This window comes from Xyrauchen texanus, chromosome 14, assembly GCF_025860055.1.
Source record: "Xyrauchen texanus isolate HMW12.3.18 chromosome 14, RBS_HiC_50CHRs, whole genome shotgun sequence".
Classification (NCBI taxonomy): Eukaryota; Metazoa; Chordata; class Actinopteri; order Cypriniformes; family Catostomidae; genus Xyrauchen; species Xyrauchen texanus.
In genome coordinates this window covers 12,672,604-12,698,003 of record NC_068289.1, presented here as the reverse complement: position 1 = coordinate 12,698,003, position 25,400 = coordinate 12,672,604, and the positions used below count along the sequence as shown (strand labels likewise).

General features: G+C 39.6%; 1 protein-coding gene across 1 annotated transcript in view; it reads right to left on the bottom strand.

Annotated features, from left to right (window-relative positions):
• Positions 1 to 1,774: 1,774 nt before the first annotated feature.
• Positions 1,775 to 25,400, bottom strand: part of LOC127654872 (NALCN channel auxiliary factor 1-like) — a 261,314-nt gene continuing 237,688 nt past the window's right edge. Inside the window, exons 2-3 of the mRNA XM_052142400.1 lie at positions 5,941 to 6,112; positions 1,775 to 2,197 (exon numbers count right to left, since the gene is read on the bottom strand). Coding sequence (XP_051998360.1) covers positions 1,926 to 2,197; positions 5,941 to 6,112 — 444 coding nt within the window. The 3' untranslated portion in view covers positions 1,775 to 1,925. The remainder of the gene's footprint in view (positions 2,198 to 5,940; positions 6,113 to 25,400) is intronic.

Sequence of the window (25,400 nt, the reverse complement as noted above, 5' to 3'; positions counted from 1 at the left end):
CCACATCTTCCTGTTATTTGATAGTATATGACTATCCTAAGACTTATGATACATTAATGTAGTTTTCACTGAGTTGTCCATGCCACATGAATCTCTACATGCTAATGTTGCAGGGGTGTTTGAATGTGCAGGTGTATACATGATGGGTAAGCCCTTTACTCTTATAAGGAACATAGTATTTTGGAGAAAATGTTGTGTATGATGGATACTCTCTGTGTGTTTGGGGTAATTTGTCTTATAAGCTATGATTGGCTGGGCTCATGCTGCAAAATTGCAATTCGGATGGTGCTTTCAAATGCATTGCGCTAAAAATACCTTGTTTTGAGATCGTTTGGATTTATTCCTTTAAAAATTTTGCAGTGAAGTCTAAACATTTGTTATAACATGCAATCATAGAATATAGGGTAGAGAATATAATATCTTATTATAATATATACTACCAAGGGAAGAAAAACAGATTAATGGACTCTTTGTTGCTCCTTTGTGGGTTCGGGGGACAAATAGAAAAGGACTCTGGATTCCATACAATATTCTTGGGGTTTCACTTGACAAAGATCTCTTCAGCTTCAAGCACTTAAGCCAATAGCAGACTGACATAATGTTGAACACATTAGGGGTTGCAACGACTATTCAACTAGTCGTTTCATTGGGTCTGTATCGAGTAGTACTAGATCACATGACATCATTTGTATTTGTTCTATATGGTATTAACAGTAGGACAAATCCTTTGTCCACAAATTGTATCCTGGTGTATTTGCAAACAATACACATGTTTGGAATTATGCAAAAGTGAAAATAAACCCTGAAGGCTTTGAGAACCACACCTAATGCTTGGCAAACCTTTAACGTGTGTACATGCAAGCCAAAATTCTTGCAAAGAAGTGTCGTCCAGAGGCTGACATAAACACCCTGATCTAATGAAAATTACGTGACTGTGGCAACATTTTAGTGCCGCAATACAATATAATAGAAAAAACGAGTCACGTAAAAATTATTTTGATTACATTTAGGTTTAGTAACGTGATTCTGTGAGACCAGGTTGGATAGAAACTACAAGCAAATGAGATATGACAGTTTTTGCACCGTTTACAACAATGCAAGCTGCATGAATCTCAAAATAGTGAGAGAAAACTGACTAGTCGACTACATTTCTGGACGACTTATCAACTAGTATAAATGAGTAGTTGTGCAAGCCCTTCCAAACACATCCAGATCACCAAAGCTTCTGACCTTACCTACCAGGAAATGACACCACATTAGCAACAAAAATGTCAGACTACCATGATAAGGTTACAGGATCTTAACGGGAGAATCGAGCTTGGACTTCAGTTGGGTATATTGGTATTGGTCTAGGCAGATTTGTCAATTCAAACATGTTTAAACTGCTATAGAAACCCTCATAATGAATAGAGCAGCATTCAGAGAGTTTATGATTACAAATAGAAACAAGAACATCTAAGTGGACACACATATGCAGGCACACATGCACACACGCTCATTCAATCACCCACCTATACACACTCACTCTCTTGAATATTCAGTTTGATAATGTATATTTAACTCATCCCAATCCTTCCTACACAAAGACCCAAATGAAATGAAAGGAAACATGAATTAGATTCTGTAGTCATCTAGTGCAACAGAAATCCAAACCACAGACACAGTGTAAAAAACTTGGTGCGAGAGAACTCCGCCTAAGAAGCCTCTTTCAACAAAGGCTACGGTGTTGTCCCTTGTTCTTGTTGCTTGATTAATTTGTCCAGTGTTTGTTTAGCTTTTTCAGTTCGTTTTGTTAGCTTGGTTGATTGCATGTCCACAGTCTCCATCCGAACTTTACAAGGGGTCCCAGAAAGCATTACAGCTGCCCATGGTCCATCATGTCATTGGGCTCGGCACTGCAACAGGTTTGCTGAGTGGCTTTTCCATTATTCCTCATTAGAAGAGCTGGAGGTGAGGTTGAATCCAGTGGTATTGTGGGATGCTGTGAGTGTGGCAACAGTATGCAGGAGGACGAGGACCAGCAGGTAGAGTTTGAGTCTACTGTTGCACAGTCTAGAGGCTGCTGCCGAGGTCAGGGATGTCCCGTGCTGACAAGACGGGTGAGTTCTTTTGAGAGTCCCTTTGGAGCTGTTGTCCCCCTGGTTGTCCCATCGAACGTCACAGCACTCTGTGTCTGAGGGGTTGTCCTCTTGGAGCCCTGTGACATCAAAATACACACATTATAACTACCACAGAAGACATTACAGGGACTGGTAAATTATCTTTGTGCTAAACAAATGCATTCAACCAACATCTGACTGACACACGGCTGCTTTCAAATGTTACGATGCTTATTTTAGTGCAGGCTCTATTACTCTTTTTACACCAACATAGTGCTATATTTTGTAGAGTAGAGATCAGAAGAAGAGTACTTGCACCTCACAGTTAAAGCAGTCAAGCAGCTGTATGCATGAATGGTCAAATGTGTTTCATGGTCAAATTGGCCGTCAGACATGGTAAAAATGTAGTTGAGTGAATGCAATCAGGTGGAACAAAACAATCAGGTATGTGTAAAAATACTGAATCTGAGTATTAGACCTCGCAGTGGCTGTCTATCATATTGTTAAGATTAATCGAACAACAATCTTGAAGAGAAAACCACTCAATATTCTTAATTCATTATCTTTTCTTTTACTTTTCTTAGTTTACTTAATACTTTGATCTTTATTATTATAACTGTTTACCTGAAAAATTACATACAAAAACTTGAAACATTGTATACTTAAAGCAGTCATGAAATTGAAATTTTCCTTGATATTTATACATATAAGAGGTAACTGTTCTATAAAACATACTGCAATTTCAGAACTCAAAACTTACTCCTCAGTCTAAAAATTAGTATTTATAGTTGCCACCCTGCTGAAACATCTCGTTTTGAAATATGTCAAAAACATTGTTCATTTGTATTTACACATCCCAAAACATGTGTCATGGCACCATTGGCCCCGCCCACTCATCTACAAGAGCAGGCCTTGTCTGGCAAACTATTCCATACATAACACCAAAGGGGACTCATCTGGACTATTTTGGATTATGTTGTATATAAACATGAACTACATACACTATGACCACTCCCATGTATCTCGCCACTTTTAAAAGACAAAGAGTCAAGTTACAACTCTGAAAGTGAGAAGCAATTCTCTTTCATTCAGATGCTGCCTCTTGTTGTTTTGAGCACAAACGCATCATGGACACATTCTTTCCCCCATCTGCGCCTATTTTCAAGATGTATCCATTTCAATTGAATAACAAATTTCCATCTAATTGAATTGCCTAATCTTTTACAAAATAAAATGTACAAATCTTACAAAATGCAACTTTTTATTATTTACATTTTCTTCAAGACTATTCAATTCAATTTGATGGAAATTTGTTATTCAATTGAAATGGATACATCTTAAAAATAGACAAAAATATTTTTTTGAGTGCATTTTTAATTGTTGGTGTATGTAAACATAGACTAGATGGACGTCTTTGACATTACAGTGTGTTTTCTGCGATGTGGGCCTCAGTGCGCCTTCAGTATGTGTGTGAGTAATTTCATTGTGCTTTGGACTATGATGTGTGCAGGTTCTTTTCCGGCTCATGTCAGGGTTTATTGCTTGAGAACCAGTCATAATACGATTCAAGCTTTGCAAAGGAACTGTTATTGAAGGATGGGGCAGTTAAAAACACACAATCAAAAACTTAAGTAAACCGTTTCAATATTGAATATTTTTAAATGTCATGACTCTTTGGTAGTTTATGGTGCTGATTGTTAACAGTTGTGTTTGATATGAACAGTTTAATATATTCGGATGCAATGTGTTTGATTTTATAATGTTGAGGTTCATTATCTTCTGATTGAGTTTGCTGAATTTGAGGGGCTGCATGATGTTAACCAATCATAACAGTGGGTGTTTACATTGAAGTTTTAAAGAGGTGCTTAGGCCAAAACCGAGCGTTTCAGACAGAGGGCCAGAGACAAGATGGAAAATGATCATGTATTACTAAATTATGACTGTTTTGGTGCAAAAAATCTTTTATATCATTATCAAAGGACCTCAGAGAAAATTATAAAATAATAAAAAAATAGCACTTCATGACCCGTTAAAGGAAACATACAATTGTTTTGCAATTGTGATATTTAACTTTTTTAATTGGCTAAAGGAGTGTGTTCATATTACCTATTATTCCTATGGTATCAAAATTGGAATCAATACATTTGTCTGGTATTGGTATGTACTACTGAATTTGTATTATTGTGAAAATCCTAATAGTAACCATGGCTGCACAAAACAAAACAAATTAAGTAGTTCTTATGATTCAAGCACTGTATTCCAAGCCTTCTGAAGCTATATGATATGTTTGTGCAAGTAACAGAGCGAAATTTAAGTCGCTTTTCACTGAGCTTTCCAATCTCATTTGCGATAGCCTCTGGATTTGTCACGCTAGGTTTCACGTCATTGACTGTAAACTCCATTGGTTTTTGTGTGTCTTCAATTTTGACTTGGAGGGGGCCAATGCCCACCTAGCCCCCTCTTAGACCTGACCATGCTTAAAGCGATTAAAGGGCATACAATTATAGTCTGACCACTCAGCCGATCCATGTGCTTCTGCTCTCAATTCCCCATTTATCATCAGTCTGTCTCATTACAGCTTAAGCCTGCAAACCACTGGGAGGCCATAGCACTAATTCATATGCACCACTCAGAATGCATCCACTGGGATTAAGAGAGGTGCATATCCTGAGGAACAGCATTCTGTGCATCAGAGTGCAGCAGCCCTATAGTTCTCAACATTCAGAAGAGAGAAAGCCTATTTCATGCCATCTGGATTCAAATCCATGATCGGCATAATTATTCAAATAAAATGGAGGATCATTTAAAGATAAATTGTTTGTTGAGCTTCTGAGTTCACTCAAATATTATGCAAATAGGTTATGATCACGCTTATTCCTCCAATAAAAGTGTAAAAACATGAAAGAGGAAATGATTGTACTTCCTATTTCAGCCACAAGGTGGCAACAGAGACAAAGTGTTTGACAAAATATGCAACGCCAACGGCTGTTCAAAACCTGAGTGCTACCTTCGCAAACATTATATGGAGATAGAAGACAAGTCCGAATCCAATGTTTACAAAACACCTTTTCTACTAAGATACCAAAATTTTAATGTACCTTTAAAGGAAAATTCAGAGTTCGTTTCAAGTTAAGCTCAATCGACAGCATTTGTGGCATTATATTGATTACCACAAAAAAAAACAAAAAAAAAAAACAATTGTTGTTGTTGGAATCAGAATTATGCCACAAATACTATCGACTGAGCTTAACTTGAATTGAACCCGGAATATTACTTTAATAAATAACAACAATACTATTATTATTATTAGTATTATTATGTATCCTTTAATGCCTTTTATATCCAACAATCGTGTTCGTTCAGTTTGGAGGTTAGTGAAAAGAATAAAAATTTAAATAAATAAAATAAAATAAAATTATCTGAATTAGTTATAGATCATTACAATTTATGTTACTGTGCCATGAAAGCTGGTCTGAAACCAGTTTTCTTACTTAAATCAGTTTAGATCTAGGGGGTAGTTTACACTGATAAACATATGCCAGTTTAGCTATTACGGCTCATTTTCCACTGTAGTCCCAGAGCAAGTATTAACAAAAGATAGATGACAGAAAAAACTAAAAAACATAAAAAGAATAATGAGAACACTTAAAACAAGACTGTATCATACAGACATGGCCTTTAAAATGCCATTAAAATTGTAATACATAAAGCATGTTCATTCAAGACTAAAATGATTGTTTTTAATGATTACCTTTATTTTTTCTGACACAGACAATGATTCAGTCACAGCAGTAGAAGAAACAGGCAATGTATTTGTATGAGAGAACATTGAAGTGCCCACCTGTGCATATAAAACTGGGGCTTCCTCCGTAGATGAGCTCGTCATTGTCAGGCAATATGAAGGGGCACCTTTGCTGGACCTCCATGCAGTACTTCCTGCAGGGGATCCTGTTGCTGCAGTGCATCTGTGTGGTGTGGAAGAACTGGGCACAGAGCCAGTGTTTGTAGACAGTCTGCACACAGAAATGAGGGATAGCTGTTAGTGCTTGAGAGTCTGGGTGTCCATTGCAACTTATTACATCATTGGTAGCATGGCTACAGTCTTCACCTAATCCCTCCCACCTATGAATTTTGGCAACCCTGCAACCTCCTCATTGGTAGCCCTTCATCAGTTTAACTCTGTCCCTTTACAATGCCAGACATCTTTCTCCATAGTTTCATTATGGTAAATTGTATGTACACCAGATTCAGTGTCACTGTGCAAAAAATTGCAGTCCATCCAAATGACAGTTTTGGACAACACCTATCAATAATTTATAAAACAAGTAAAATAAAGAGGTTCAGCCAACAGAACAGTTTGGGAAACTCTGTACTAAAGGATGGGATTAGGGTTGTGATGCTCTGGTTTATGATGCAGATATTTTCCACTTATACATCAGATCTATTTAATATCTCTTAATACAAGTGTGTGTGAATACTGTATATAGTCAGGGGCAGGCTGGGAAGAGAAATCGGCCCGGTATTTTACATAGAATCATTCCCCAAATTCGCTGTCCTTTTCTGCATATTACTGCCCCTTCGGTATATGGCGGCACCATTTTGTGGCTCATTCTGCATAACGTGGCGGCCCATTTCAGCTTATTGTGGCCCATTCGTCCCCGTTTCGCAGCCAGCCTGTCGGGAAAAGTCCTGGTTCTCCCAATGGCCAGTCCATCCATGTATATAGTATAACATAATAGTTATTTCTCAGATATTATGCTTTATAATACAGCAATAAGATGCAGAAATAACATGCGTCTCCTCTAGAGTTTCAGAAGAGATCTCAACAATGTTTCAATTTGCCAAGATACTAATTAGAGATGCACCGATCAACCGGCCAGGGACCGGAATCAGCCAATTTTCCACATGCTCGGCCCGGACCGGTGACCGGCCGGTCAGCCTCACGTTTGTTCACAGGCTTGTAATCTTTGTAATTGTTTTGTTAGACGAGTAAAAAAGAGAAAAAGGTCCATTTATAAAAATAGTGGAAAACGACGTCTGTTTTGTTATATAAAGCAACTCATTTGCAGTTAATTGTTATTTCTACCTCTTTCCAGTCACAGAGCACTTTATTTTGAGAGTTGTTTAAGTGAGAGAAGAGCCTGTAACTTAGTGCAGTTTGGGGGATTGTAATGTTTAATCATTTCTTTTATTATGAAAATAAAATTTTGCATTGAAGAAAGGTAGATTTTGTTTGTATATGCGGTCAATAATAGTTCTTAGAAAGAGAATCAGAATAGGAAAAAAACGGTATTGGCAGGTCACAATTGCAAAAAAAATCGGAAATCAAAATCGGCCAAGAAAATTGCAATTGGTGCATCTCTAATACAAATGTCTGCAATAAAAAGGCTGGGATTACAATATGAACTAAAACATTTCACTTAAAAATCCTCTAGGACCAAATTATTTGAGCTATTCTATCTACATTAATTGTATAGATCTACACTCCTACTGGATATACGCAATTGTTTCATTTCATTTTCATTTCCATTTTTCTTTCTTCAAACGGATTTAAGGAAAAATTTCCATTTCATTTTTGAGCTATAAAATAACAGTAATGTGAACAATAAAATATTCCTCTGGGATGATGCAAAGGTACAATTGGTACAGTACAGTGCTCCTTATGTGGGCCATTACAAATTTGTAATGGCAAAAACTGGATAAATGTAAACAAGCAGAATGTCATTTAACACTTAAACCAAACCTCCACGGCTTCAACTATCCTCACATAAACATAAGTGTGCTAAATCAAACAAGAGTAAGAAATCTTACACCAACATTTGCTATGACAGTTTACTCTGCAAACAACATAATAAGCTACCCAGTGTTACAAGGATCAATGAATGACCTTAATGCATTAATTTTACTTGTACCAAAGGCCAATAATCTTTATCAGGTTTTCCAGCAGCCTTTACTTACAGCTGACCAGGCTCATGACATAATTTCCTCTCATCCATCACAGGCATAATGGAACTGATTCATTCCTCCAGCACTCACCTCATTTTAATTCAGAGAGAGAGAGAAAGAAAGAAAGAAAGAAAGAAAGAAAGAAAGAAAGAAAGAAACACTGAGAAAGAAATCCAAACAAACTTATGTGAGGTTGTTACTATGGTAACGAGTTCAAAAGGTGATTGTCTAGGTAAGGCGGGGCTATTTGTGTGTATGGAAAGCCATAAGGGTCAAAATGTACGTGTTTTGTATCGCCATATTAAGCTTTGAAACACCATTTTCTAAACGCCGTAATCAGATCAAATCATTAACGGCAACGAGAACCTTTGTTTCACATTGCAAATGCACATTAAATGACTGCAACCGACTTTTAGCTAACTAAACTGGATAGTCGCTAACCAAGACCCTATTTACTAACTTTAATTCACAAATTGGTATTCACTTGCTGCAGTGTGTGCGTGTGTGTGTGTGTTGATAATATTATAGAAGTAGGCCAATTTATTAACTGTTTACAGACATATTTGCTGTTGGCCAGTTTGTCAACTTTCCTTGTTATTAAGCAAATGATTTATTGCATGAGATATTGTCAGATTCACATTGAAATCTTAGGAAGATTGTTTATTTAAAAGTCTAATTTGTTGCTCTACAGACAGTCCTGGACATCGACCATTGCTGATTTGCAGTGGATAGGTTGATGTCTTCTTGTGATTGTTCTGTAACACAGATGGCAGATATTCTTCAATATCTATTTTTTTCTGTATTAACTTTATTATTTATTATATAAAATATATTATTTTGCTATAATTATCTATAGTCAAAAGTAGGGATGGGTATCGAGTTCGATACATTTTAGGCACTGATCGAATTGCCTCTAAACAATTGAGTGTCGAAAAATGTCTTGTCGTTCGATACCAAATTTGAAAACTTAAGGGGTTAATCTTGTCCATGACAGTGATAAGCATGTAGCATGCTAGATGTGCCCATATCTATTCTACAGCGATACAAAACACTTCCCATACGCGTGCAGAACGTGAACTTTCACCGAACGTGAAACTCTCAATATAAAAACATGGCGGAACAACGCGATCTCCCGGAGTTGTATCTGCCGAAGAAGCAAATTAAAGTAGCTATTTGGGAACATTTGTCTATCTAAAAAATGACACAGGAGTTGTTGAAGACGGGTATCCAGTATGCAAAGCGTGCAGACGAAAAATGCCAAAAAAAGTGGTGAACACGTCTAATATGTTCCAGCACCTAAGAGATCACCATCCAGAGATTCATGCCCATATGAAGGTAATCATTTTACAAACACAGTAAATTATATGTAGTGTACTACTTACCTTTTGGTAAAGTCAAACACTGAATTGGAATAGTGTAAATCCGAAGAGTTGTTTATATTAAGGTTAAAAGAGGAGCGGTTCAGCATTATATTATGAATGCGATGCTTCCAAATAGTTTTTTCTACTTGAATAAGATATCAGTGATCATAAAAGTGCTGTGATAATCCGGCTGATCGTTAGATTACTGAATAAATAAAGAAGGTTCTCCTAGTCTGAAACAGTTTTATTTGAAACATATGGTTTAAGTTATAGTTGTTCGCATTTCTTTTTTCAATTTCGTTAAAATTGTATTTTTATTTATAGAAAGGGTATACACACTTTTTTGTTGAAAAGGTACAGTACGTTTTGGTGTCAGAGGGCAGATAGAGAAAATGGCAAAAACTTAAATACAAGTAGTTTACCTACTTGTTTTCAACTTGTTTACAGTTCAAAAGTTGGAATATATATGTTAACTGCATGTCCTAACGAATGCTGCAATAAAACTTAATTTGTGATATGTATGTGGAGGGTTTTATTGTTGCATAATAGGTAAATTTGCAGATAATCTTAAAAATCGTGAAATCATGATTTTATATCAGAAAATTATCGTAACATGAAAAATTCACATCGTGACATCCCTACTTGCAACCATAGTGACAGTGACTAAAGAAAATATCAACGATGTCGACTTCATAACCCTGGAATGTCACAGCACAACTGACAGTTGTTACTTTATAAACATGCTAAATTGTGGTGCAAGGTCTTCCGTGAAATCTTAAAGGAAAAATCCACTCAAAAATAATAATTTGCATAATTTACTCACCTTTATGCTTTCTCAAACTCGTATGACTTTCTTTCTTCTGTGGAAAACAAACGAAGATATTTGATGGATAGATATTTTTTTTGTTCATACAATGTAAGTCAGTGGGGTCCAACACTTTCAAACTACAAAGAGGACATGCAGTTAAGGCAACATAAATGTAATCCTTATGACTCATGTGGTTTAATCCATGTCTTTTGTGCTTCATGTGCTCTGTGCATGTGTCAAGCACAAGGACATGTAATTAAATTGGTCTGTATATCTCACCAAAAACCGATCGTATCGCTTCAGAAGACATGGACAAAACCACTTGAGTTTAAGGATGACCTTTATGCTGCCTTTATGTCCTTTTTGGAACATGGGAGGGTTGGACCCCATTGAATTGTTCTGTATGCTCACCTCATATTTCCATCAGAATATCTTTGTTTGTGTTCTGCAGAAGAAAGCAAGTCAAATGAATTAGAGATTGCATAAGGGTGAGTAAATAATGAGAATTATGAGGAGGAACTATTTTTTAATTAACTGACACCAGTTTTGATTGCTCTCAAAATGCTGTTGTGACTCAGTTGGTTATATAATGCAGTTGTCACTCTTGTTTTTAACCAAACTGTGTGGACAGAACTGTTTTTAGCACTTAAAAAAGTGCTGACAATTGTATTCTCCTGCTGTGTGACAATAGCCAATATGTGTGTCTCAGCAGGATGAGGAACACTGGCAGGTCCTTAACTCTGTCTAAAACAACAGCTCCGGCAATTATGAGTGCATTGAATAATTTTCTTTGCCTTAAGCATGGCGTCTTGCCTGACTGTGCTGCACACAGCTGTAAATCATGTCAAGTCACCATGCGAGATGAAATATGTATGTGGCATCACTCGTGTAAACTCTTTAAAAAGCACATTTGCTTCTTCAGCCTTGATCCTCCACCACTTAAGTTTGCCTGTAAGCGCTTATTAGATTTGCAGACAGTAAACCGCTCAATAGGCGTTTGCTAATACTAGTTCATATAATGAATCCCTCCTGAGACAGAGGTAAAGCAGACATTTGTGGAGGATGACAGATCACAGAGAGGGGTATGACTGCAGTCTCCTGTCTCCTCTTTGAGACATTTCAGGCAGGTCTGAATGACATTCAAGGCAAATAGCTTCCCAGAGGTGAAACTGGCTTTTTCAGGAGTTATCTGAGGACTTCATGATGCACTCAAGTCAGCATTGTATCTGACCATAACAGAGGTGAAAAAACATTGGACTGCAGTAATACACATCAAACATCTCAGCATAAAGTCTGGTCTACATATCAGGTTATTCTGGCCTGAAGAAATGTAAAATTCCAAGCACAGTTTGTTTATATGCCATTTAGAAGTAGGTTCATTTGAAACTCAAAACCAGAATAATGAGATGGTTTGCAAGAAATGAATTGGGGTTTGGTGTTAGCATGTTGCTAAGCTAACAACTATAATAAGCATACAAATACTTTAAATACACAAATATTGGGTTCAAATTGAAACAATTTTATAAGTATATTTATAAACAACATTTATTTTCTGCGTCTGCCATCATGCAATCATTTTTCATTGAGCTCATCCAAAATAGCTTCATGACCACTCAAAATATGACTTTTATACTGTCAAGAACCCCGCTCCTCTACCCCATCTCCGCGTTCGCGAGCACGCACACATGCACTCCGCGAGCGTGCTCGCTTCTCGCTTCCCGCTTCCTCGCTCCGCCCCCTCGTCTAGTTTTGCCCCTGCTAGTCTCGTCTAGTTTTGCCCCTGCTAGTCTCGTCTAGTTTTGACCTCCCCACTGTTTGATTACCTGTTAGCTTGCCAACTCCCCATTCCTCTCGTCCCCCTGTCTTCGTTCCCGCTAGTCTCGTCTTGTTCCTCGCCCTAGTTGTTAACTGTTTTCCCCGCTCTCGTTCACCTCCCTCATTAGATCTGCCCCCTTGTTTATATCTTTGATTCCCCGGCTTTTGACCCTACGCTTCCCACGACTACTCTTCACTGGATTTGCCCCTTGTTTGTACTTTTGCCTTCACGGCTTTATTTACAATAAAGCAGTTTTTCATCATTGTGACTGTCTCTACTTGTGTGTGTGTGTGTCGGGTTACAGAATAACCAACCTCACCGTTGACAGTCACAATGCCCCGCGCTAAGGATTCGCGCAGCTCACTCGAGCGGAGAAGCACGTCACATTCGGCGCGAGGAGCTAAAGTGTGGAGAGAGGACCACGCGCTCACGGCCCGGGGGCAGCAGGTATGCACAATGTCTGATTTATGTCACCCTGTTTCACCTGTGTCTGCCCCCGAGCCCGTTTATGCATCTAGTGCATTTCTGAGCGCCGTGCACTCTTCGGGCGCTAACCTAGGGTTATTTATGCGAGGCAGCGGTTGTGTCACTCTTAACCCCGCCCTCGACATCATGGACCCAGCGGCCCAACTCATGGTTTTGCGTCAGGGGAGCCAAACCTTGGAGGCTTATATCACTGATTTTTGTGCCCTGGCCAACCAGGTGAATTTTGATGAGGTGGTTCTGAAAGACATTTTTCAAGATGGACTGAATGAGCCAGCCTCATCATACATGCCTGGTGGTCGATGCTCTCTCAACCTGGCTCAGTTTATTGACCTCGCCCTGCTGTGCGTTGGTTCCTCGTTTACTGTGGGGGAGGCAGATACTGAACCAGCGCTCTATACCACGGCCCCCGTCTCGAAGCCTACCACGGCCCCCGTCTCGAAGCCTTACCACGGCCCCCGTCTTGAAGCCTTACACGGCCCCCGTCTTGAAGCCTTACACGACCCCCGTCTTGAAGCCTTACACGGCCCCCGTTTTTAAGCCTTACACGGCCCTAGTCCCGAAGCCTGACACGGCCCCAATCCCGAGGCCTGTCACGGCCCCAGCCTCGAAGCCTGGCACGGCCAGCGAGTCAACGCCCATGCCTGCCACGGCCAGAGAGCCAGCGCCCATGCCCGCCACGGCCAACGAGCCAGCGCCCATGCCCGCCACGGCCAACGAGCCAGCGCCCATGCCCGCCACGGCCAACGAGCCAGCACCCATGCCCGCCACGGCCAACGAGCCAGCGCCCATGTCTGCCACGGTCAGCGAGCCAGCGCCTGTAGCCTCGACCGCCCCAGAGCCAGCGCCTGTAGCCTCGACCGTCCCCATGGCCACATCCCCTGTTGGCCGAAGACGTCAGAGAAGGAAGAGGGCCCCTTCTTCCCAGTCTCGTCTTGTGCTCAAGACCGCAGAGGTTCCCCCAGAGTCTTCCACGGCTCTGCCGGGTTCCGCTCCGCCCCCAGAGTCTTCCATGGCTCTGCCGGGTTCCGCTCCGCCCCCAGAGTCTTCCACGGCTCTGCCGGGTTCCGCTCTGCCCCCAGAGTCTTCCACGGCTCTGCCAGGTTCCGCTCCGCCCCCAGAGTCTTCCACGGCTCTGCCGGGTTCCGCTCCGCCCCAGAGTCTTCCACGGCTCTGCCGGGTTCCGCTCCGCCCCCAGAGTCTTCCACGGCTCTGCCGGGTTCCGCTCCGCCCCCAGAGTCTTCCACGGCTCTGCCGGGTTCTGCTCCGCCCTCAGAGTCTTCCACGGCTCTGCCGGGCTCTGCTCCGCCCTCAGAGTCGTCCACGACTCTGTCGGCCTCTGCTCTCCCCTCGGAGCCCTCCCGGGCTCCATCTCTCGAGCCTCCCAGGGCTCCTCCTCTCGAGCCACCCAGGGCTCCTCCTCTCGAGCCTCCGAGGGCCCCTCCTCACGAGCCTCCTAGGGCTCCTCCTCACGAGCCTCCCAGAGCTCTACCCCTCGAGTCTTTCAGGGCTCCATCCCTCGAGTCTTTCATGGCTCCACCCCTCAAGCCTCTCACGGCTTCGCCTCTCAAGTCTTTCATGGCTCCACCCCTCAAGCCTCTCACGGCTTCGCCTCTCGAGTCTTTCAGGGCTCCACCCCTCGAGTCTTTCATGGCTCCACCCCTCAAGCCTCTCATGGCTTCGCCTCTCGAGTCTTTCATGGCTCCACCCCTCAAGCCTCTCAGGGCTTCGCCTCTCGAGTCTCTCAGGGCTCCTCCCCCTCTCAAGCCTCTCAGGGCTCCCCCTCTCGAGTCTTTCAGGGCTCCTCCTCCTCTCAAGCCTCTCAGGGCTCCGTCTCTCGAGTCTTTCATGGCTCCCCCCCTCAAGCCTCTCGAGCCTTCCAGGGCTCGGCCACTAGAGGCTCCTATGGCTCTGCCTCCCGAGCCTCCTACGGCTCACCCTCCAGAGCCTCCTACGGCTCCACCTCCCGAGCCTCTCATGACTCTGCTCCCAAAGACTCCAGAGCTTCCTAGGGCTCCGCCTCTCGAGCCTTCCATGGCTCCGCCACCCGAGCCTCCTACGGCTCTGCTCCCTAAGACTCCAGAGCCTTCTAGAGATTCGCCTCCTGAGCCTTCTACGGTGCCACCTCCCACGGCGTCACCTCCCCCGGCTCTGCCTCCAGAAACTCTCTCCCCCCTCTGACTCACATGACCACTTGCACTCACGCGCTTCCTATCCCCACACATTAGATACACCTGCACTCGTCCCTATCACCTGTCATTGTTTACACCTGTACTCGCCCCTATAAATACACTATCCTTCCGTTTGTTTCCCGTTGGTTATTGTATTTAGTTCCCCGTATCTTTGCCCCTGCTAGTCTCGTCTAGTTTTGCCCCTGCTAGTCTCGTCTAGTTTTGCCCCTGCTAGTCTCGTCTAGTTTTGACCTCCCCACTGTTTGATTACCTGTTAGCTTGTCAACTCCCCATTCCTCTCATCCCCCTGTCTTCATTCCCGCTAGTCTCGTCTTGTTCCTCGCCCTAGTTGTTAACTGTTTTCCCCGCTCTCGTTCACCTCCCTCATTAGATCTGCCCCCTTGTTTATATCTTTGATTCCCCGGCTTTTGACCCTACGCTTCCCACGACTACTCTTCACTGGATTTGCCCCTTGTTTGTACTTTTGCCTTCACGGCTTTATTTACAATAAAGCAGTTTTTCATCATTGTGACTGTCTCTACTTGTGTGTGTGTGTGTCGGGTTACATATACCAACATACAAACAAACAAATATAATTTCAAATCAACACAAAACAGGCATTACTTTTTAGCTAGCCTCCTATCCAACACTTTATTTGAAGATTGGAAATGTCTGTGAACAAATTTGGTAAATCATTCTATATTTATTTATATGATACAAATGAATGATGTATGTCAGTATCTTCAAATACAATTCTCTCATCTCTTTCTAAACACCAATGTTTCCTTTCTTTCCTTTCTGGTACATAACAATGATTTACCTATTAAAATGGTTAGGTTTAGGTTAATGTTAAGGGCTTACACTTTATGGTAAGGTTTAGGATTGGGGTTAAACTTAGCAAAAATTGTAATAAGATTGTTTGTTGGTTGATTCGTTAGGTTCATTTTGTAAATGTTTGTATGAGCCAAAACCGTATGAAATCTTACGATTTTGGCATCTCGTACTATTATTATGACTTGTCATAAGAACAGGTTGGCTCATCATAATGCATTATTGGATTGACTTCTGTGCAAAAACATAGACTAATCACATGAAATTTGCATGACCATAATTATGTGCTGTATTAAACGATTGCCTTCAGTTTCCTAGTGAAATGTCCAGCGGGGGTGCAAAAAGTGAGTGAAGTTATGTTGTAATCAGATTAGGTTTTAATTAGGAGAGGTTTTAATGTGTAAAACACACTTCCCTAAACTAAAACTTTAACCTAAACCTAACCATTAGTGTCCTAAATAATAAGTGAGAGGTGATCAAAACAGACATCCTAACCCTTAACAAACACCTAAACCCATCTGATGGTGTTTTTTTTTTTTGTGTCACTTCTATGACATTTTCATCTTACGTGTCAGCTTTCATGCTTGGCTTGGTCAAACATCTGTCTCTAAAGTCCAACACTCTAAGGTGAGCTACCGCAGAAGTTAATCACACATGATTGTGTAAATGTATGTATAGAAGCATTAAATGTATAGTTTTTCAAATGATGTGTTACAATACAAGTGTTTCGATATCATAACATGGCAGTGAGTGCTTATAAACTAATAATCAGCCATTGTACTCGTGATTTTTGTGAAAGTGAATAAAACACACAGTTGTTTTAGCGCCTTTAGTGTTCATTTCACCAGGAAGCTGCGGTGAAACGTAGAATGTGGCACGTAAAACTCAGTTCTCAAAAATGTAGTTACAGTAACATTTATTCAAAGAGACAAGGCTGCAAGAATGCATGCAATGCTGCCTAATATTTGGCCAAAGAAGGCATCTCAGAAGGCAGTATAATTTAGCTGCCTATCTTTTAGAACAGCCTTTGCATCATGTTATGACACTGTTTTAAAGTGAAGGATGGTTTAAAAAAGTGGATGACAGCTTCACACGCATACCTCAGCTAGTCATACCAGCTTAAGACGGGCACATACACAAGTGCACATGGTACACAAGAACACAACCCTGGAGACTGCGAGGGTGGCAAAATGCTGGTGGCATTTGGAGCTGGCACATGATGACATTAATCCACAGCTCATTTGCAGTGCACAGTGTGGCCTGCTCATACGGACAGAGAGAGAGAGAAGCTAATTCCCACAGATCAGCAGAGATTGGGCGTTTTGCACAGACACATGCAGCCTTCAGCATGTGAATGTCACATCCTTCATCTGGACTCTTAATCTGTCTCATCAACACCAATGTTTCCCATCAGCCCAAATGTGTGACAGTCTTTACATCCTGGAATTAGCCTTATCTGATAAATCCATCTACAGCAACCAAACACAACACGGCACAAAGAATGCAGAGACCTTCATTAGATTTTACATTAAAGTCACAAACTAATGAAAACAGATGGAGACAGTCAATACACATAATACATCTCACTATAAATACAGACATTTCTATGTAATAACTTCATTATTACAGAACTCATTCAGTGACACAAAATCAGGTTTGTGTAGCTAGAAGAATTTGCATTCAGATATTGCAAAACAGTCTCTGTACTACTCATAATAATTTACCTGAACCCTAAATAATAATTTCATAATGCTGTAATTATTCCCATAGAAACCAACCAATAAACAAACAGAATAGAATTGATACAATAAGGGCATCACATTTTAGAACACTAATTTAACCTTGCATGACCCTGCATCCACATACATAGATGTTGTATTTTGACTTAGCTATAAGTAGTGTATAATTTAAATTAATATAAAATGAATGAATACTGTTCACAAGACTCTGGACTGTCAATTAAAGGGTTAAATTCTGCTTCACCGAGTCACGTGTCACAACAGCAAGCTGTCGATTTCCTTGAAGCACTCCTAAGGACGCAGCGGCAACAAAAGTGCCTCTGGTAAGAAACCTCTAAGTTTTAATATCCATACATTTTTCGCGTGTCAGTGCCCTGATAAACCAATTGATAAGTCCACATATGTGGAAACTCGTACCACATTTCCTCAAAAGTAGAAAAAAAACATGTTATTTATTTTGTATAACTTTCAAATGTAACACATGTAGGATATTTGGTATGCAATATTTAGAAGGGAACCATTAAAGTGCCCTCAATTTTACACCATTATATGCAAGGGTATTTGGTACTGATGAATTTAGATGGGAACAGTTGTAAAGGAATTTAGGGTCTTGAAATATGTGAGCTATGAACTTAATTAAACTGTCCTTATTGTACATTATTGGGTAATGAAATGTATAATGGAATTAGTCGCGTTCGACAACCATTATAAATTGGATAAATGACAAATAACTAGATTATTCTCCACCATTAAAATCGTAATACAACGTCTTGTTGTATCTGCTCACAATTTCTACTGTAAGGAATTAGCTTTAATAAGTGAATTATGATTAATTTACTTATTGGAGTAATATTATTCTCATGGCTTATTTAAAGCAAAATCTTTTAGAAACAGGGATGGGATTATTTATCAAAATATACCACAGTCACGTTGTCTTTGAACACAGACAAACTTTATTACTATTATAAACATAAATCTAATCTAACACATATATACATAAGACAGGTTGGTGAAAAGTGGGAAAGAATGTGAAATAAATGATCAATAGAGTGACAATGAACTTTATGGAGTCTGTTGACAATACCTTAAGAACCATTTAACCTTATTTGAGTCTACATCGATTTACTATCAGATTACTCAAAATATTTAACAAATACACCAGCACTTTGAGCACAATACTGGAGATGTACTTGCATGTCTTGGTGTTTCCTTGCGTTCTTTGTGTTGCTTGGTACTTGGCTCTTGGTTGAAAGTTCGTTCTGTTGATGTTTTGGACCTCTGTAAGATCGGATAGTTATTGTCTGTATGAATGATGAGGTTGGCTTTGAAGCGAGGCCTTCTCATGGACCTTAGAGTGTGAGAGTCTTCCTAGGGACTTTGAGTCCCGAGCTTCTTTGGACCTCACATGGCATGGATCTGGTTCTGACGAGATCCAGAGAAGACCATGAGGGAAGAGTCAGAGCAAATTCTGAGCAGTCAGCAGAGCAGGGAAGACAAGCAGAGAGGGAATATGACAAGGGAAGAGAGTTCTTCCTGTTTGTAAACATTTGAACTGAAATTGGCCGCATCCCCAAAGGTGTCCTGGGCCGATCAGAAGTGACTTTTCAGAGTTACATGGTCAACTGGGCTGTCTTATCCAACAGTTGATTTTATGGTCCTTTGTTTCAGATTATTTTACAAAATTCCCACTCAAAATAGTGCAAGTTTAATCAATAACTTTATATCTTGCAAATGGTACAAGAGACATGATATTTGTTGTCATCAGCTTTCTCTGCATAGGCCAGCAAACATTTACATACTAAACATGACATTCTTTCATGGATTTTATATGTGTAGGTAACAAAACATGACAATCCCTGGTTACAAATCATACTGGTTAATTCATTGGTTATACAACATTGATGAAACATTACACACATTTTAAAGAGGTACATCAGGCTATAATCATTCATTTTTCAGTTATACAAGTTACCACAGTTCAAAGAAATTGTCAGAATTACCTAGCAAGCCTAGGTATTGTATAAATTGTGGATTTAAATGCATTCTGTAGATTTTAGAAGGTTAAATCGGTAAAGTACTGTGACTTTGTGTAGAATGTTCCTGGATTGAGATGAAATGTGTCAGTATTCGAGTCATGCAAATCTGATGGTCTTTTGGAAACCTTTTAAAGAGAAGTCAGCTTTAACTCTAAGTTCAGAAGGTCATGCTGAGGGGCCTTTCTGACCCATGACATTTTTGGTTTAAATGAGGTTGTTTAGAGTGTCTTGACCATTTTATTGTCCAAAGACAAGCCTTCAGTAGGAAGTTGATGCTTGGTCAGTTAATTTATGGTGCTGAGGAATTCCAGGATTTAAAAGGTTGGGTTTTTCCTAGATTCAAATCATGTCGTTACAATTATTCTGCATGTATAATCCAACACACATATGTGGGTAATTTCGCCTCATTTTAATATACATTGTTCTATTTTATTTTGTTATCTCTTTGTAATACGATTCTATTCATTAACATTAGTTAATACATTCTTGTATATTTACTATGCATTTACACATTGAGAATAAACAAGTTCATTCAAAAGCTGAGGTTGTGGCTCAGGTGGTAGAGCGGGTTGTCCACTAATCGCAGGGTTGGTGGTTCGATTCCTGGCCCACATGACTCCACCTTGGGCAAGACACTGAATCCCAAGTTGCTCCCAATGGCAGGCTAGCGCCTTGCATGGCAGCTCTGTGTGTAAGTGTGTGTGAATGGGTGAATGAGACGCAGTGTAAAGTGTTTTGAATACCGCTAAGGTTAAAAAGGCGCTATATAAGTGCAGACCATTTACCATTTATATGGAGTTAGGATAAAAATAAGGTGCATTTCTAACTGTTCTAAGGCCAGAGAAGACAGACAGCACACTGGAGGTTAAGTCATTCACTAAATAGGGAGCAAGAGAGCATCCTACAGCTTTCTATGCAGCTACTGTAAGTGCATTAAATCCTAAAATCCAACCAAAAGTCTAGTTTCAGGCTGCAGATGATGTTTGGACCACTCAACATGTTTGGCAGACATGGGACAATGCTAATCAGTACATAGATTCAGAATTGTATAATGCTACGTTTTATTTTAACATGGTTGGCAGTGATTGGATAATGCTAGACATTACTTTGAATAAGAATTATTTATTCAGCTTTACAGAAAATCAGCTGTAATGTATGTATGTCTGAAAACATGAATAATCAACACTTCTGAAAACATAATAAACAATTTGATGAAAAAAGTCTGACTTTCTATAGCTTGGTGTTATTTAAAATTTCACAACGTAGTCTCGATGTCCACATATGTGGACATACATATTAAGGAAAACAATTTGCTCTAGAATTACAATATTGTTTATTAGTTGCTAATAGTTACAAATAAAACAGGGAAATGGAAAATGTACAAAGCAGTCACATGGTCAGGAGGTTAAAACTAGTGCTGTCAGTCAATTAAGATATTTGAATTGTGATTAAATCACATAATGTTTCATAGTTAATCGTGGTTAATCACAGATTTTGAAAGTGCAAAATTTCAAAATGCATTTCTTTCTAGGAAAGAAAACAAAGCAATATGTAGCAATATAATGCTCTATTACCATTTCAAAACAAAACCTTCCACAGTATAAAAATAGAAATGCACCAAAATAGCACCAATTCAAGTAACATTAAACGTTTCCTAAAGTCTAAGAGGGAAGTTAACTAATTAAAAGAACTAGTCCACACATACGTAGGTTGCATTGTCATTGCAATGGACATTAAATTAAACATATAAATATGAATCTGCCGGCAGACTGTGGCCATCACTTTGTTACAGCAATCGTGAAGATACGTTCATGATTCACGTCAGGGTGTCAACGCCAGTGTTAAGTTCCGCTTTAAATTCCACATGAAAAGTGCTTGCAGACAAAAACTTCTGCATTCTGTGATTAGTTAAAACTTGATGTGCTTCTGTGGTAATTAAAACATGAAAAATACTTGATTTCTGTCACATGTTCCGTCTAAGCTTGTTTTGTACAACAAATAGCATTAAGTGCTCCTTTCCCCATCACTTTATCACTGTCACAGGATCACTGCTGTGTGTGTTTGTGTTGCGTGGACACATCGCAAAGGTCCACCCTCCCAATAAGTCTTTATTCTGGTTAATGCTGTATTATTAGTTAATGCTTTAATCGCGATTAAGAAAAATGAATAAATTTTTTTTATTAACTTTTTTAATTAAGCGCATGCAGTAACGTGTTAATTTTGACAGTTCTATTTAAAAAACAAAGTTTCTCATTCTTGCATGGTACACAACAGTGCTTTTCCTGTTAAAGTCATGATTAGGTTCAAGATAAGGGGTAGACTTTATGGTTAGGTTTAGGTTTGAGTTAAACCTTGTGAAACTCGTAAGAACACTCATTTTAAACCTGATGTTTCTCTTTCATGCTTGGTACACAAATGTAATTGTCCTATTAAAGTCAGAGAATGTTTCAGCTTGAAGCAGCAACACATTTCATGTTGACACCCATAACATACAAACCATTATTTCGTATAACTCCCTAGAAACTCTCTCTGATGTGTGAATATTTTTTCTTGCAGCATGAATTTGGTGTGACCCCCCTGAATCTGTCCTGTTGAGCGCTCCATTAGAGATGTGATGAGGGGTGAGTACTCTGCGCTGAGTATAAATGCATTATCACTGCTAAACACACCCTGAGTGATGGGGTGAGAACACCCTGAGTGATGGAGTGAGCTTGCATCATGGACACACAGTCTCTGCTGTATGCTGTTGAAGGACACAGCACTAAAAGGGACATTTATGTTTCTTATAGCTGGTTAACACTGCAATGCATGCTTATACCCTCCTGTGCATTTGCGACCCAAGTATTTGCCTTACTTTACAGCTATCTGAATTGCTAATATAATTCATTTATTAAAACATTTATCAGTCAATTAATCTCATGTCACAGAACTCATTTATCGAAAGTATAATATGTAATCATTTTCCACAGTCCTCTCTCTCCCCATCCTTCATTCCTCTGCATGCTGTGGAAGTACTGGGAGTGGCCAGCAGATGGCCCTAGCATGAAGCCTGACCAGTGCAGATTTCCACACTCAGCAATAACTCATTCAATATGACATGTCAATGCTGCTTTTGTCCTTCTGAACTGCAGGGTAGCTATACACACATATAAAAGTGTGATACATGAACTTGTAAAAGTAGTCATTTGAATTTGAAAAATTATACAAAAAATGCAGTAATAAATGAAGAGTTTTTAATTCCTCAGATAATACTGTAATTGGATACCCCTTACCATAACATAACATGACAAGGTCATGTGAAAGCAATGTACTACAACTGTTTGAAATGCATATCGTGGAATAATGTCTACTGTTTTCTTAGGCACAAAACCACTTATGCACATCTACTCTGAGCTCCTCACGGATGACTGAGCTCCTCACCCTATCTCTAAGGGAGCAGCCCGCCACCCTTCTGAGGAAACTCATTTCGGCTGCTTGTACATGCGACCTAGTTCTTTCGGTCATGACCCATCCTTCATGACCATAGGTGAGGGTAGGAACGAAATTTGAACGGTATATCGAGAGCTTTGCCTTCCGGCTCAGCTCTCTTTTCATGTCAACGGTGCGATAGAGCGAGTGCAATACCGCCTCCACTGCCCTGATTCTCTGGCCAACCTCCTGCTCGATTTTCCCCTCACTCGTGAACAAGACACCGAGGTACTTTAATTCCTTCACTTGGGGCAATACCTCCTTCCCTATCCGGAGTATGCACTTGTAAGATTATATATGCAGAAGAATTCCAGCAACATGATTTGAATCTAGGAAAATTCCCAGCCTTTCAGTTTGGAATGTTTCAACGTCATCAATCACAGAGTTAAACCAGGCTGTTCTGTGTAAGGTTACAAGGACCATTAGATTTTGCACAACTCTAAGACATTTCATCTTAATCTAGACTTGTTATTGAAAATCACCTTGAACTGTGGTAACGTTTGTACCTGAAAAATTAATGATTATAGACTGATGGACCTCTTTAAAATGTGTGTAGTGATGTGCAATAACTTATAATTGATAAATATAATATTTATTTTTGTATAATTCATCTCATTCTACTAAGAATAGTAACTATAAGGCTTAACTTGATAAAAATATAATGATGTGTAAAACCAATATGATTTTGTAACTAGGGATTTTCATGTTTTGTTACATACACGTACAATATCCATTTTTCATGTTTAGCATGTAAGCGTTTGCTGGCGTATGCAGAGAAAGCTGATGACAACGAATATCATGTCTCTTGTACCATTCTCAAGATATAAAAGGTCATGATTAAATATGCACTATTTTTGAGTGGGAGATTCGTAAGTATCTGAAACAAAGGACCATAAATCAACTGTCGGACAAGACAGCCCAGTTGACCATGTGACTCTGAAAAGTCACTTCTAATTGGCGCAGGACACATTTTTGGATGCGACCAATTTCAGTTAAAATATTTCCAAATAGGAAGAACACGCTTCTTCCTTCAGCTCCTCATCCTCATCCTCTCTTCTCTGGTCTCTTCGGCTCTTCGTTCTTCCTCCCTTCTGCCTGCACGTGCTTCGTATGGTCGCTCCACTGAAGGCCAGGTCCATGCCATGTGAGGTCCAAGGAAGCTCGGGACTTGACGTCCCGAGAAAGCTCATCACTCTCTACGGTTCACACACCCATGAGAAGGCCTCGCTTCAAAGCTAACTTCATAATTCATACAGACAGTAATTTAGATCAAAAACTTTGACGGAACGAACTTTCAACCAAGCGCCAAGAACCAAGCAACACAAAGAATGCAAAGAAACACCACAAAGACATGAAAGTACATCTCCAATATTGTGCTCAAAGTGCTGGTGTATTAATTAAATAATTTGGGTAATCCGATAGCAAATCGATGTAGACTCACAGAAGGATAAATGGTTCTTAAGGTATTATCAACAGACTCCATAAAGTTCATTTTCAATGTACTGATCATTTATTTCACATTCTGTCACTCTTTTCACCAACCTGTCTTATGTATATATGTGTTAGATTAGATTTATGTTTAGAGTAGTAATAATGTGTGTCTGTGTTCAAAGACGACATGACTGTGGTATATTTTGATAAATAATCCCATCCCTGTTTCTAAAAGATTTAGCTTCAAAGTTATATGTAAATACGTGTGATATAATTTTCAATAAGCCATGAGAATAATATTACTCCAATAAGTAAATTAATCATAATTCACTTATTAAAGCTAATTCAATTATACATTTCATTACCTAATAAGGTACAATAAGGACAGTTTAATTTAGTTCATACCTCACATATTTCGAGACCCTAAATTCCCTTTTAAATTTAGCATACCAGATATCTTAAATATAATGGTGTGAGAATGAGGGCAATTTAAGTTTCCCTCCTAAATGTCGCATACCCAATTATCCACCACACTCCAACGGAGAAGCGCAGAACTACAAGATAATATTGCAGGTAAACATCTAGTTCACAATATCAAAGAGTTTAAACCTTTTTTAATGCAACTATTTATTTAAGCGGTGTTAGACAGTATCAGCAAAAGATTTAACCTCTCCACAGCACCTCACAAATATGGGAACATTACTCACAGAAGAGGATTTAACATCTCACAGTGATCATCTTGAAATGTATTGTTAAAGTGGTGCTTTGCTGTAACAACAGTGCATAAAAATACTAAACTTAAAGCATTAATGAGGCAAAACTTCTTGGACAGGTTTTTACTGTGCTGACTGTTATTCATTGTAAAGCACAGCAAGCTATCATCAGGCAAAAACGCTCTCTAAGAAGTTGTGTCATTTAATTAATCTGAGCAATGTGTCTCCCACTAAAACAACCACCGCTAAAAATATTAATTTTTAGTAGTAATCACTAATCTACCTATTGTCACGTTTAAATGTATTTTTTCCTGTTTTGTTTTCATGCCTTTTATTTTGAAAATAGTTTACTTCCTGTCCCTGTTTCTGGTCATGTGTCCTTGTCATGTGAGTTCCTGTTCCCCTCATTCGTTCTGGTCATGCAAGTATCAAAACATGAAAAAACACTTTTAAATGTTACAACTAGTCAGTTAGAAGACTAGTCGACTAGTCAATAAC